This window comes from Gopherus evgoodei, chromosome 9 (genome assembly GCF_007399415.2).
Source record: "Gopherus evgoodei ecotype Sinaloan lineage chromosome 9, rGopEvg1_v1.p, whole genome shotgun sequence".
In the NCBI taxonomy this organism is placed as follows: domain Eukaryota; kingdom Metazoa; phylum Chordata; order Testudines; family Testudinidae; genus Gopherus; species Gopherus evgoodei.
Window position 1 is genome coordinate 69,980,498 of NC_044330.1, and position 15,332 is coordinate 69,995,829.

The 15,332-nt window shown below is 47.9% G+C and overlaps 1 protein-coding gene across 3 annotated transcripts in view; it reads left to right on the forward strand.

The window, feature by feature from the left end:
• The window catches only part of XKRX (XK related X-linked), a 28,191-nt gene that overhangs the window by 3,349 nt on the left and 9,510 nt on the right, over nt 1–15,332 (forward strand). The window contains exons 2-3 of one of the 3 annotated variants that reach the window (XM_030575579.1): nt 9,086–9,097; nt 14,314–14,762. In XM_030575579.1, the coding sequence (XP_030431439.1) occupies nt 14,428–14,762 (335 nt within the window). In that variant the 5' untranslated portion in view covers nt 9,086–9,097; nt 14,314–14,427. Of the gene's footprint in view, nt 1–4,958; nt 5,269–9,085; nt 9,098–13,575; nt 14,763–15,332 lie in introns of those variants that run through there. The other 2 variants (XM_030575577.1, XM_030575578.1) reach the window with 2 other exon arrangements.

The following is a 15,332-nucleotide window of genomic DNA, read 5'->3' on the forward strand; positions in this document are numbered from 1 at the left end:
TTGGGAAACAGGACTATAGAACTTGGTGCCCTGATTTTCAGAAGTTACCACTGAGTTCAGGTGCCTCGTTCTGAGACAGCTTGGGTCTGACTGTCAAAGGGGCTGAGAGCACCTGCCGCTCCCACTGATATTAAGTGGTGTGCATGGTTCGCAGCAAGTCAGACAGAAGGTGTCAAGTTGGGCCCCATTAAACCAAAGCACCTCATTAGTGCCCTCTTTTAAAAGTGTGGCTGCAGGCGACTTGCGTAAGGCACTGTAAGCTTTTGTAGGAGTGTGCACATACATACATGCATGCATGCAGTGGGGAATTCATGGCAAAATACACCACTTCTGTCTCAAGATAGCATTCCAGGCTCTCTCTTCTGCCTCACTTGGTGGAAAAGCTTCCTACACATCACAAAGGGCCAGCATGTCTCGCCTGCAACATTCATTGAGTTGAGCACAAGCCACACAGTGGGGTTCAACAGTAATAGGCTAAGTTTGATCTAGTGTCTGACCACCAACAACTAAACAGAGCAGAACAATTACGGCAAAGCAGATGTTAAAAAACAAACAAGCCACTCTCTGAACTAGGGAACACTCTCTCTTCCTGTATTGTCCATGGAGCAGTCGAGATTTCAGCCAGGGAAGCACCAGATAGCCAGGTCCATCCTTAGGATTTATAGAGTCCTATGCAGTATTATTAAACTAGTGCCCCTATGCCCAATGGCAGCCCACACTCGCATGTGTATTTTAGATAAGGGTGGTCTTTTGAAGGATTTATTTAAAAAACTATGTCTGAAGATCCTAGCATTTAAAGCTAAAGATGAATAATCAGATTGTGCATCTAAAAATCTATGCAAGGATCTTTTAGAGATGTGATTTTATAATCTTCAGCAACACACTAATGAAATATTTTTAAAGCAAATTTTAAACTAAGGTCCTGTAGACTAACATGTTCTGAGTAAATATTACAGTAATGCACACCTGTTTTTGTTAGTAAATTCAGAAACTGACAGTATATACCTAGAGGTTGGCAAATGCCTGTTAAATGGCTTCATTACCATTTGAACCACTCTTTAACAGTTTCAGTGTTGTGCTAATGGGTCTGGCAGGATGGAAGACTTTTTCACTTTTAAATACTAGATCCCCTCTAGAGGAAGACTCACCAGGCTGCAGCAGCCAGTTGTGGTGGGAGCCTGCAGGAAGGGTCAGAATAGAGATAGGAAGAGGTGTGAATGTGTGTGTGGGGGGGGATGGACACTAAAACTCAGGGGTGGGCCAAATTTCGGGTGCCCTATGCAGCTGTGTATGCTGCGTATGCCTAAGGACGGCCCTGCAGATAGCCCCACTTGCAAACTCCCAGGCTAAGTGTTAAGCGCTGCTGGGTCAGGCAGACTTTTGTCGTGTTAACAATTTTACTTAACCTAGACTTACAAATATTGGTATAAACCAGGATTTCTCTAACAGGGGTCGCCGCTTGTGTAGGGAAAGCCCCTGGCGGGCCGGGTCAATGTGTTTACCTGCCCAGTACAGCCGATCGCGGCTCCTACTGGCTGCTGTTTATTGCTCCAGGCCAATGGGAGCTGCTGGAAGCAGTGGCCAGTAAGTCCCTCGGCCTGCGCCGCTTCCAGCAGCTCCCTTTGGCCTAGAGCAGCGATCCGCGGCCAGTGGGAGCCGCGATCAGCCAGACCTGGGAATGGGGCTGGTAAACACACTGGTCCAGCCTGCCAGGGGCTTTCCCTACACAAGCAGTGACCCCTGTTTGAGAAACCCTGGTATATACTGTCGTATGCCAAGAGATAGCGCTCTTTACAGTGTAACAGCAGAGGTGTGCAAAGGAAAGAAGCCAGACCACATTATCTAAAACTCCAACAAAACTTAACTGTGACCAGAGACCTCCCACAGCAGCAGGAGCCTCCCCTAGACCTGGTGACAGGTGGTGTGACCCACTACAAGAACATTTTATGTCAATTCCCTTAGCCTCTCTCTCTCAAACCACAGCCACCTGTAACCCAGCTAGTGGGGAAGATGAAGTCAGTCACAATAGGAACTAACCACAGACACAAGCCATGTGCCTGAGTTTTCAGAGGTGCTAAGCACCCACATCTCCCATTGACTTCAACATAGCTATGAGTGTTCAGCACCTCTGAAATATCAAGCCCAGCCAGAGCTGAGGACCAGGGACACTGCCCAGAAGCCCAAGGCTAGGCAAGTCTGGATTCTACCCCCAGCACCACAAAAGGCAGTATTTTGGGGGCAGGGATTCAGTACCTCAGAAGTGTAACCAACCCCAAAATCATCAGTCAGACCCCCAAAATAACAACAGGTTTCAGAGTGGTAGCCATGTTAGTCTGTATCAACAAAAACAATGAGGTATCCTTGTGGCACCTTAGAGACTAACAAATTTATCTGGGCATAAGCTTTCGTGGACTAAAACCCACATCATCAAATGCATGGAGTGAAAAATATAGTAAGCAGAATCACAGCGCATGAAAAGATGGGAGTTGCCTTACCAAGTGAGGCATCAGCGCTAATGAGGCCAATTCAGTTAAGGTGGAAGTGGCCTATTCTCAACAATTGACAAGAAGGTGCAGGCAAGGGTGAAAGTAACTTACAGGACTTACTGGTACTGCCGGAGTCCTGAGGGGCCGTGGCCTCATCTGGAAGAGATGTGGCCTCAAGCAGAAGAGGCATGGCCTCTCAAGATTTAAAGGCCCTGGGACACCGGCTGTGGCTGGGAGACACAGGGCCTTTAAATCAGCCAGGGGCTCCCAGCTGAAGAGGTGGCTGGGAGCCCCCGGGGCTCAGGGGCAAATTAAAGGGCTCGGGGCTCCGGCTGCTGCGGGGAACCCTGAGCTTTGCCGGGCTGGGGCCAGGATTTAAAGGGCCCAGAGCTCCTGCCGCTGCGGAGAGCCTCGAGCTCTTTAAATCCCAGCCCCAGCCCAGCCGCTGGAGCCGCGGCTGGGATTTAAAGGGCTCTGGGATGCCTGCAGCGGCGGGGAGCTCCGAGCCCTTTAAATCCTGGCCCCAGCCTGGCTGCCGTAGCCGCGGTGGGGATTTAAAGGGTTCTGGGCTGCCCACAGCGGCGGGCAGCCAGAGCCCTTTAAATCCCCATCGTGGAAGCCGGTGTGGTCCAGCACAGCATACTGGCTCTTGCCGGTATGCCGTACCATACCATACCGGCTCACTTACACCTCTGGGTGCAGGTGATATATGCCATCATGTGCCAGCAATGCCCTCTGCCTTGTACATTGTCCAAGCCAGACCGTCTCTACACAACAAAATAAATGGACACAAATCAGACATCAAGAATTGTAACATTCAAAAACCAGTAGGAGTGCACTTCAATCTCCTTGGACCATCAACAACAGACTTAAAAGTGGCCATTCTTCAACAAAAAAAATTCAAAAACAAACTTCAATGAGAAACTGCAGAACTGGAATTAATTTGCAGAATGGACACCATCAAATTAGGCCTGAATAAAGACTGGGAGTGGATGGATTTGCTCTGCTGATACACTTTCTTGTCAACTGTTTGAAATGGGTGACATCCACCTTGATTACATTGGCCTCATTTGCACTACAAAAGTAATTTTCCCTCTCTTGATATTCACCCCTTCTTGTCAACTGTTGAGAATAGGCCACTTCCACCTTAACTGCATTGGCCTCATTAGCACTGACCCCTCACTTGGTAAGGCAACTCCCATCTTTTCATGTGCTGTGATATATATACTACTTATTGTATTTTTCACTCCATGCATTTGATGAAGTGGGTTTTAACCCATGAAAGCTTATGCCCAAATAATTTTGTTAGTCTACAAGGTGCCACAAGGACTCCCCAAAAATAATGAGACATAATTTTTAAAGCCAAATAAAGCCCACTGTTTTGTACCAATCTCTTGATTTTTTTCCCCCTCCGGGGAAGCTGCTGCCTATCCCCAGTTTGCAAGGGATCATCTCAGGGTCAAAATGCAACCTTAAATACATTCCCCTCCCTGTCCACTGCTTGGAGGGAACACCACTTACCCACTCATATCCCATGGGGCCAGGGAGCTGCCATGTTTTCCCTCTCTAGCTCCTTTCCAAGGAGACAAGACAGGCAGCTGCCATACCCATTCTCCCTGCAGGCCCCCACTACATGTCCCCCACATTCATGTTCCCCCCTAGTCTCCAGCCCATCACAGTCTCCTCCTGCTCCCCTGTCTGCTACCTGCATCCACCGCGCCCACTTGTCCCCTCATAGTTTACTGTCCTGTTTCTCAACACTCTTTCCCCACCTGCTGTGCCCAGAGCCCCATTTCCAGCACCTCTATGTTTTCCTGTCCCCTGCCTGGCCCACACACGGTGACAAAAGGGCCACCCCTTTTCCCTGAGAGTGGCCTATGGCTTCAGTCGAGTAATGGAAGATGGTGGCCATTTTCGATAAGGACAAGCCTTTCCAAGACTGAAGGCAGATACCAGCAATTCACAGGGACCCTTAACCCCTCCCCTCGCAATTTTTCCAAGACTCACAGTAAAAATCAGAGAGTTGGCAAAACTGCATCAGTGACCCTAAAATTCCAGGGCCAAATCCTAATCCATTGAAGTCAATGGCCATTTTGCTACTGGCCTGAATTTGGCCCATTGCTTTAGTCTATGTCAGGGTACACAGTCAAACATCCTAGCCTTGAGATAAACACCTCAGCCCAGCTTTGGTTTCAACTGGGCATAGCTATTCTTGACCAGATTCTGCTCTCAGATACCCCAGCGCAAGCCAGGAGTAACAGGAGGGAAGCCAGTGAAGTTATTCTCGATTTACTTTGGAGTGGGTGAGAGCTGAATCTCTCCCTCAGCCTCCAGGGAGAGGCCCCTGGGCTTCAACTCTCTTCTATTGTAGGAGCAGTTCCAGGTTTCCCTGGTAACCGTTGCCAGGTGAGACTGGGAGGTAGAATTTAGTCCCCAGTTGATAACAGAAGACGTTCTCCATTAGGGCTGCTAACAAGCTACACAGTGACCAAGAATCTAGTGTGGCTGCCAGTAGGCATCTCCCCCTTGTCACTGCCCACTGTGCGATAGATTCAGAGGCACACGAAGGAGCATGCTGGCACCGGAAACTTCAGGGGCTGTTTAAACTCCCAGGACACAAGTCCCTTAAGAGTCTGCACATATTTTTAAAATCTCAGTGTACATTGCTGCATCCCCTGAGGTCCAGTGAACAAGGACAGCTGTGATATCTTGAGAACTGAGAAGGAGCCGTGAGGATGGGAAGGCACTGGCGATTCACTCTGACAGGGATTGCTTAAGAACCGTGAGTATGAGTTAGGATGGGCTAGATTTGCTGTTATTTGGGACCCAAAAAAACTGGCTAGGAATAGCCCAACTTGATGAGAATTTGCTAGAACAAGATGGGATTGACTAGAGTTGGGAAGGAGGGTTAATGAGGATTAACAGTTAAAATCAGTGAGGCTAGGGATTACCTGGCACCAATTAGTGATGATTACAGTCAGCACTGAGTAACAATTTCTTAAGATTCAGGTAGGTCAGTGAAGACAACAAAAAGGAAAGGGTGACTGTGTCCTGATTTTCTCAGTGGAAAAGGGAGATCTGTTCTCAAGGGATCCATCTGATGCTTTCATAAGATCTCTGTAGAGTAGTGGGATCTGCTCACTATGAGCTCTGCTTGCTGTGCGGTGGGCATCATTTGCTCCTATGGTTCCAATATTGGCAAGGTAGATGATAGCTGTAACCTTCAGAGGGAGAGAGTGTTATTTTCTTGAAGTGCCTCTTGTAATAAATGCCAACAAATCAAAGCAAAATTGTGCGGCAAATATGCATGGTTAAATATCACATTGTCCCTTTAAATTCCTGCACAGCTCTGGCAGCTAATGATAAGTCGGATAATGGGGGCTTTAGACTCTGAGAACTAATTACACACAAATACCACATGGTCTGAGTGGAATCACAAGATAACTGCTGCCTTTCCTGAGGAAAATTAGATGCTGATGAATCAAGGCCTTCAGCAGCCTGATGCTAGCTGATATGGAATAGCCTGATGGAGGGCTGCTGTAATAGGAGGAAAGTTGTCACTAAACCCCCCATTAGCTAGCAGTACATGTACCTTGCTTGTGGCACTAGCTAAAGTTCAGCTTGCTATTGGATATCAGCACCCTGCCCTGGTGTGTTCCCCAGCTTGGCACTGGCACGCTGTCAAACAGGGCTAACAGAGCTCTTTTTCCAGTCAATAGCTTTTTTGAGACATTTTGGGAGGGCGGAGTTAAATTTTCCTTTTGAGCTCACACACTACAGTTCTCTTAACCCCGTGGAATGAAGGAAACTAGGGACCTGAAATCAAGTGTAGAGAGATAAGCAGCGTCCCAGAGTATATTCATATTCAGCATCTGAAGAACACTGCACAAACACCTGTTCATTCCTTATGAAACAAAGATATTTAAGCACATAGTGATGAGATGTGTAATAAAACAGACAGGCTTGAAGGAGGTAAGGCAAACAGTTCCCAGAATGGGGAAACAGGCCACGAGAAGAGCCAGATTGTTTCCTTTTGATTCCATTGGGATTTCCTGGGGGGCATGTCAGGGTGATGCACCATCTGGACTAAGGCTTCACACCCTGAGGATGCAGGAATGACTGTTATGTGATTGACGTACACAGATACTTGTTTGTGCTAGATTCATTTGCAATAGGAGAATTAGTTCCAACCTTTGCTCGGGGAGAGGAGAGAATGTCCATAAAGAGCAGCCTGCTGTAAAGCTTGCAACCCCTCCCATTGGGTAACGGGACTAGTTTGCATAGCAATTTGCTGCTAGGGGACAGGGCTTTCAGTTTTCCCATGCCATTCCCATTCCAGGAGTTTTGTAGTATATTTTGAAGGAAAGCTGACTTTGAATGCAGCCTCTGATTTTCTGGCAAACCTTTGCTTTTTACCCAGTTTTTGTGCTAGCTTTTACTGGGGCACTTGGCCTCAATTAAGACAGCAAACCCATGAAAGAGACAGGCCTAGATGCTTTCTTCTAGCTTGTCTGTTATACTTTCTTTCCCATTTCCCATACAGGGAGAAGTTAGCATGTAATTTCTCTGTGCCAGACACCACTCCACAGTGCCTCTCCATTTGGGTATGGGCCTCTCTTAACCCTTTGATCACAGATTCTTAACAGCAGTGCTGGACCTGAAGGGTTCTTGGGCATGACAGGGTTAAACTTCCACTCTGGGCTGCACTCCATTCCGGAGGCCTCCTCATGCTGCTTGCAGCAATGACAATGGTAGGCATGATGATGTGGCCCTGACCCTGCCTGGTACAGCCAGGTCACTCACAGACACACTGTGGCTGGCTCAGAGCATTAACAGGGCCACATAAGGTTAAACCTCCAGGGACAAGGTGAATCTGTTAATTATAGAGACAAACTCTTACTACCTGGTTTATTGTTACAGTGTCACCTGCTGTGTGTATGAGAATTGCCACAAAGCTGAAAGAATTTGAAAGAATTACACTAAATAAATCAGCCAAAATAGACATTTCTTGATTTCTTTTAAAAGGCAATTCAGCAAACAAACAGCAGTAACATTTCCCATGCCTGAGATTTACCACAAGAGAAGCAATGAAATTCCCATCAACACTACCAACTCACATAATATTACCCAAGTGTGTACCAAGTTATTATCTGCTCAGTATCTAATCGGACACTGACCAGTCACACTTGGCACAAAAGTTGCTTTTTATATAAGTCCAGCCCCAAGGCTGCTGCAGTTAGATCCAATTGAATCTCCGACCCCAGGATTCCATGCAAGTGCAGGATTCTCCCCAACACAGATCTGATGACAGGATTGAGGCCTTATGTTGTAGAAGACAAAAAAGAGCAATACAAAAGTTTCCAGGAAGTCAGAAAGAAAAATCACATCAAAACACGTTTCTAAAGACGCCCCCCTGAAGTGTTTGCAATCCAAATATTGCAGCATTATTTAGCACATGGAAACCTTGCGCTGAAAGCAAATGGAAGCAAAAGTAAAAACTGACACATCTATGCTGAAATGCAAAGCAGCAAAAATCCAGTCTGGGTTTTCAAAAAGAATTGTTCAGTTTTAGTTATCTACACTATGTTGCTTTGCAAAATGGCCGAGTTTCTGACTTGCAAATGATTTTGAACCTACATTATCCCTTTAGTCACCAGTTTAGCTGGTCTAATCTCTGTAATTGTTCTGAACCCAGAGTTTCAATGTTGGTTTCCTTTGTTTGTTGAATGTTTAATTTGTTAATATTTGGTGATTCCCAATTAATCCAGCTCCCTCATTCTGAGCTGCAATTTGCTTCTTTTCAGGCAGTGGAAGGAGGGTTTCAAAACACCCTTTCATCAGCCACAGCTAAATATTTAGTCATTCCTCAGTGCAAATTCTGTTTGCAGAGAGATTCCTGATCCAAAACGGGGGATGGGGAACCATAACTGCCTGTCTCTTCACTGAGACCCAGCTGCTTCTACCCCCGTTCATGACTATATTTGGGAAGCAGACAGTTCATTTCTTGGCATGACCCAATGATTTCCTCCAGTAGTAATGCCTTCTTCAGGGTCCTAATGCAATAGTGTTTCCAGGCAGACACCAAAGAAAAGGAGAGAGGTTTGTTTTCAAGCAGCACGTGCTCAGTTCTCTGGTCTTTTAGCTCTTTAAGAGCAGCTTCTGTTCTCTATTTACAGAAGCTAAACTGCTGGGCAGGGAATATTTTGAACTGGAGAAGCCAATGAAGCATGAAGCTTCTTCTCCCTCTCTCCTCCCCCCCCCCCCCCGCCGCATATAAAATCATCTCACCAAACTTTATACAGAGAGAAAGTAAAGCTCATACAGTGAATTCTGTATTTGGGTTTTATATTTAGGATGAGCAGTATTGCAACCCAAAATGTTCTGAGATCATGAGTCAGGACCCAAAGATCATGAGGAAAAAACAGAACACATATATGTTGGTTAACCATAAGGGCTAGAACCCTGCCCCCCATTCCCTGTAAATAAAAGTCAAAATTCTCCCATGATCACAGGACTCAGAGAGCTGGGACTTTAAGAAAAGTGCCAAATATTGTGAGATTTGTGAAAATCAAGAAGAGTTGGCAACACTGGCTGAGAAGAAGGATGGTCTTGTAGTTCTGGCCCAAGACTGCAACTCACCAGGTCTAGAATCAATTTCCTGCTCTGCAGCAGACTCCAGTGTTTGATCTTGGACAAGCCACTTCATCTGTCTGTAAAATGGAATTAATGCTGTCTGTTTTGTCTATTTAGATGGTAACCTCTTCAAGGCAAGGCCTGTGTTTCACTATGAGCCTGCAGTGCCTAGGATAATAGGGCTCTAAGTGCTACTGTGATACAAATAATTAATAATTAGTGTCTCTGGAAAAGACTATAGGAAGCATTCCTAGAGACCATGCACAAATAACTCTCTCCTAGCTGCTTTAGAGCAATGCTAAGTTATTCCTGGTTTTTAGCCCTAACTTTCTTTATCATCATTTTGTAATTTCTGTTGGAATCTTTGGTCACCTCTTATTCAGGGAAATAAGACACTCCCCCCCATCTGTTCCATTTCTTAGATACCTGATGTCACCTGGCACTATGCTCATCTTAGAGGCAGCAGCCGCTTCTGCAGCATGGCAACTAACAGGCACACAACTCTCCAGATGGGAACTAACTCTTGCATCACATGGAATGATCTATTTCTGTTCCCTCTCTGCTTGCACAGTCACTCCTTGTTTACCTCTGTCCTATTTTGTACTGCTGCTCTGCAATAAACTGAGTTCAAGGCCTTCTCTATAGTAACCTCAGGCCCAGTTCAGCACAGATACATGCATGCCCATCCCATTGATTATAATGGGAGTGCTAAGTGGATATGAGAGCAGAATTTAGCTTGAGATCTTATCCTTACAATCTTGTTTAATGATCTGTCTGTTAAAGCACAAGATTGAGTCAGATGTAGGTTCTGATCCTAGCTCTGCCAGTGACTTGCTGTGTGAACTAGGGCAATTCCCTTAACCTCTCTCAGTGCCTCACCTATAAAATGGGGATGATCATACCAACCTCACAGTAGGAGATATGCAGCTTTATTGGTTAATTCCTGTGAAGTACTTGGAGATTCTTGTACAGAAGGCAGCATTAGAGTGCTTATGTACTTAAGTAATTATATTTAATTCATTTATCAGTAAATATGGAAAGACACAAATAAGAATCTATGACTATGTTGAGTTAGGAGAGCTCAGGCATTGCTCAACTGAAGGCAAGCTGCACTGGCAGCTTGCCAGAATCCTGATGGTTGCATTTAATTTGCATAAATGGAGCAGATTACAAGTTGCTCTTATGGTTAATGAAAAGGTGTGGACATGACTGGCCCCAACATGCAATGTTTCTTTAGTGCTCAGATGAAGGTGGTGTATTGCATGCTGGGACCAGTCATGTCCACAGGCTGCACCTGTGTATTGAAGAGGATGCCAGCTGTGCTTGGTACATTTACTGCTTTGTGCTGGGGGATGAATGTGTTATGTCACAATGTGGCATGAATGCCATTGTACTGTGATGCTGCATCAGCCCCTGAAGATATTTCAGCTCTGTTTGGAGAATAGATCTATCACTACTGACTGTCCCACAAAATGAAGGCAGGTGGCAGCCATCCTGTTTCCTGCAGAGACCTTTGGAAAGCAGAGTCACCCAGTAAGGTCCAGAGGTAGATACAGAGGTGCTACAGTAGTTTCCCATACTGTTACTCTAATAGGCCATTGCAGCTGTAAGCTGGGACACTAATGGTCTCATCTAGCCTTCCCTTTCCTCTTCTCTCAAATAGAACATACTTCCTTCTGGGGCTTCTGACATCTTCATGCTTGTAGCACCCTATATTAGCAGCCTGGTATAGTGTTGTCTAGGAGCGGAGGAGAAAACATTGACCACTTGCTGAAAGCATAATTACTTGTTTACTTCACAGCCCTGCTGAACACCCACTTGAGAAAGGAGCACAATAATGAAGTACTCTGGTTTCTGTGTGTTTCAGAGGGAAAGCTTCTGATGGTAGTGAAAGCCCCCCAACATCTAGCCAAATTCTATTTCCAGTTCTGCTACTGATATGCTAAGTGACCCTTGGCAGCCTTCCTCAGCTTCCCCTTGGTATACCAAGGATAACATTTACTTAACTCACAAGGGTTGTAAGCGTTCATGTTTGCAAAGCACAGGGAGGCTGTTGGATGAAGGATGCTACAGAAGGAGGTGAGGTAGTATTAGCAGTGGACGGTACACATCTTACTGTTTTCCTATAAATTTGGTTCAACACCTTTCAAGCTAGCCTAGTTGCAAAGGGACTGTCTGGCAAGCAGCTTTTAAAGCTACCTATAGCTTCTGGGTCTCCCTAAAATAGGAAAAATTGGCCAATCACAAACATTTCATGGCTGAGTCACATCTCACATCTAGTAGGTGCTGTCAGTATACATGATCATAGACCACTTATTGAATTCTGGCAAACAAGGAGCGTGCATATAGGCTCTGAGAACCTGTTGACAGTTATTGATTAGCCTATGGCAGTATCAGTGCTCATGCATTAAGAAAGAGGTCAGATATTTAGGAACGGAAGGAATGATCCCTGACTGAGGTCAGGAACAGGGGTGCTGGTAAAAACAATGAGGAGTTAGGTGGCACCTTAAAGACTAACAGATTTATTTGGGCATAAGCTTTCGTGGTTGAAAAACCACTTCTTCAGATGCTTCAGGGGTGCTGGTGCTGCCTTGGGATTGATGTTATTGGGGAAGTGGTCAGGGATGCTGACTGGTACATGGTGCTGGCCACCAGGTCCTTCTCACATCTACAATTGTGATGTTTCCATAGCCCCAAGCCCTGACTGCAAGAATATGGGGTCCCTGACCTGCAGGATGGAGGGAAGGTCTATTCTGTTGCCTTGGTTCAAATCTTTATCCCCCTGTGTTAGACAAGGAGACATCCCACTTGTCTCCAGCTCACAGGCATATGGAGACCCTGCAGACACAAGGGAAAACACCCTCATCAATAGGCTAGGGGAGGGTGTTCAGGTGGGGCTCATAGGAATAGCTAGGAGAGGGTGCAGGTCAAAAGTGTTTTAAGATCTCATCAGTTTCCCATTAGATTATAGAATAAAAGAAAATACCTGCTTTGTTTACTACAGGAATTCACATGCCATTGCAGAGGCCAGCTGCTCCAGCCCACTTCATCTTACCCAAATGCTGGCTGCAGTCATGACTTCTCAGTAACATCTATTTCCACACAGCCTCCCCTGACACAGAGAACAGCTGTGCCCAGACACACAACACAGAACCTGGTTACATTCATGACTCCTCACTCAGCCACCTTTCCTCTCATCAAGAAACTAACTCTGGAAATAGGTCTGATCTCATTGTGCATTAGAAGGATCCCCACTTCTCTGCCTCACAATTTATGCTTCTTAGGCAGCAAACAAACTCCACACCCGGAGGCTGGTCCTAGGTGGGTGAGAACAAAGATCTGATAGTGATCTGCTGAGTTCCGCTCACGTTAGCTTCTGTGGACAGATCACTGTTATCTTCCTTCCTTCTTTGCAAAGCAGAGAAAGGGGTACAGAGAATAGTAGAGAGCAGGAGGAATCTAACTTCAAGGGCCTAGCTAGGGTCTTCAGGGCAGCATTGGGCCAGTTAGCTAAGGAAAGCAGCAAGTACTAAGAGAGAGTCACTCAGTCAGCAGCCATCATCACAGCCAGATTTTCAAAGGAGCTTTGTGCACCCAACATGCTAAACTTTATTGAAAATCTAGTCCACAATGTCTAGGAAAATAGTGCCAAACATCTGGCTACTTGATGTACTTATATGGTCTGCACAGTTTATGGGGATTCCGTAGAATCTCAGTTTTCATTTTAAAAAGTTTCAGGCCCTACCAGTTGCAAAGAAAACCTTCCAAACACAAAGGGAGCATAACCAATGCAGTCTGTAGAGAGTATGACAACATAACCGAGAGGTGGGAACTCCCCCATCCTTCAGTCGTTTCACTAGGGGTTGACACCAAAGCCTACAGAGTCTTACACTTTACAGATCGGCATTAACTATTTCATTGCTGATCATTTTAGTTGGGGAATTGAAACCCATAGGGGTGGGAACGCGGATCTGGTGCAGCAAAGCAAACGCAGAGGGAAAAGGCAGGGAGGGAGGAAGGGCGAGTGTAGGTCCCCCCTGCCTGGTGGGGGAGGGGGACACGCAACAGCGCACTGAAAGAATAGCGATGAGGCTGATGAAGGGGGATACTTTGTGCCAGCCCCCCATTAACGCCACTGGGAGACCCTCTCGGGACTCGCTGCGGGACTCCGCAGTCCGCTCCCCGCCCCGAGTGAACGGCAGCCGGCTCCAGGCGCTGAGCCACGCGCCGCTCTGCGGTGGGCGCTAGGACCCGGGAAGCCGGCGCACGGAAGCGCTCACACCTGCTGGGCCACATCAGCCCGGGCGAGCCCCGCGGCTGGGGGTGGGGAAAAGGGAACTGGTCTGTGGGCTGCTGCCCTGGCCGCGGCTGAGTCCGCTGGGGGAGCAGGGCGGGCAGCCAGCCTCGCGCGAGGTGCCCGCGTGCGCCCGGGAGCTGGTCCCCGCCCGTGCCCACGCGGTGCCGGGGGAGGGTGAGCCATCGGCGGGCGGCTCCCGCTGTGCGTGCCCGCGCTCAGCCCGTCTCTCCTCTTCCTCCTCCGCAGAGCCCCGCGCCGCCCGTCTCCGGGGAGGACGCCGCAGCCAGCTGCCCGCCGGGGCGCACGGAGCTCCTGGCTGCGGGCAGGTCGTGCGGCGCGCTATGGACCCGGAGAGCCCGCCCAGCGCTGCTGCGAGCGGGGTGCAGCCTGCCCGCCGGGCCCGCTGTGTGCCGAGACCTCCAGCGCCGGGACAGGGGCACCTGCACGGCGCCGTCTAGGACGGGCACCTCTCCCTGCCCGGGATCCAGAGCAGCAGCAACTTCCCCGCGTGGACCATTCTCCCCCAACTTCTCGGCGCCGGCAGGAGCCCGGGTGACATTCCCCTACACTGCAGCTCCCTGCTCAGGCTGTGGCTCCTTTGGAAGAGACGCCAGCCAGTTCAGTTGCCTGAATTTGATACGCCTTTAAAAAACAACAACAACAACAACAAAACCAGAAGCCAAGACAGCTCTCTCCAGGCTATCCTCCCTGGCGTCGGATCACCATTAGCTCGGAGGAGCCATTGCTGTTGTCCGAATCTAGGGTACAGTTGCCCGTGACCGGTAGAAGCAGCCTGGCTCTGGGTTGAAAGTGAGGAAGTTGTACAGCCAATGCTCTTTTGTAGATTTATTCAACACACACTGCAGGTTGCCCCTCCTAGCAGGCTGCATCTCAGAGAAAGGCTCCTGAGCTGGACAGGGTTAATTCATCACTGCATTAAACACTTCTGGGGCTCAAGGAAGGGGAGACTAGCTCAGAGCTGGTAAGACTGGAGAGGCTGGGGTTCCAAGGATGGACAACATGTGTGAGGTTCCCATTGGGGAATGTTCAGACCAACCCCAACTTGAAGAAAAAACAGGGGAGCCCCTTGTAGCTCCCAAGACAAAGCCACCATTCAGTATCATCTTCTCCACACTTCTCTTCTGTGGCGAGTGTGTGGCTGCTGGGTTCCTGTGTTCCTCCTACAGTCACTCTGATGATCACTTCTGGCTTGCAATGACCATTCTCTTCATGTTGTATCCATCCATCATGGTCCAGCTGACCCTCATTTTTGTCCACAGGGATTTGACCAGTGACAAGCCACTGGTGTTACTGATGCACATTCTACAGTTGGGTCCTGTCATCAGGTGAGCAGCATGAATACCTCCCCATCCCCACTGTAATACATACACGTCCCCCTTCCCCCTGCCCTAATGAACTAGGGATGAGATGATCTGTTCCCTGAGTCAACCAGCTGCACATTGAGTCAGTCCCAGGGACACTGTGTTGACTAGGGAAGCTTCCTGAACAGAGTTCTCCTAGGGGACGATGCAGGAGCACTGGCTGTGATTGAGCTCTCAGCCATTACAGTTCTACCCTGCTGAGAGTTATTGTTTGTATAGTGCTTTGTCAGTGGAAACCATGACTAATATTACTGTTACTAGAGAGGCTCTCTGGGGCATGGTGTAGTAGCAGCTCTGGCTGTGGGTAAATTCTTAGCTGCCCCAGTCCCTGTAGGGAGAGGTGTAGGAGCTGTAGGGTAGTTCCTAGATCCTTCCCTGTGGTACATGCTAGCTATATGAGGGGGAGGGATAGCTCAGTGGCTTGAGCATTGGTCTGCTAAACCCAGGGTTGTGAGTTCAGTCCTTGAGGCCCCGTTTGGGGCAAAAATCTGTCTGGGATTGGCCCTGCTTTGAGCAGGGGGTTGGACCAGATGA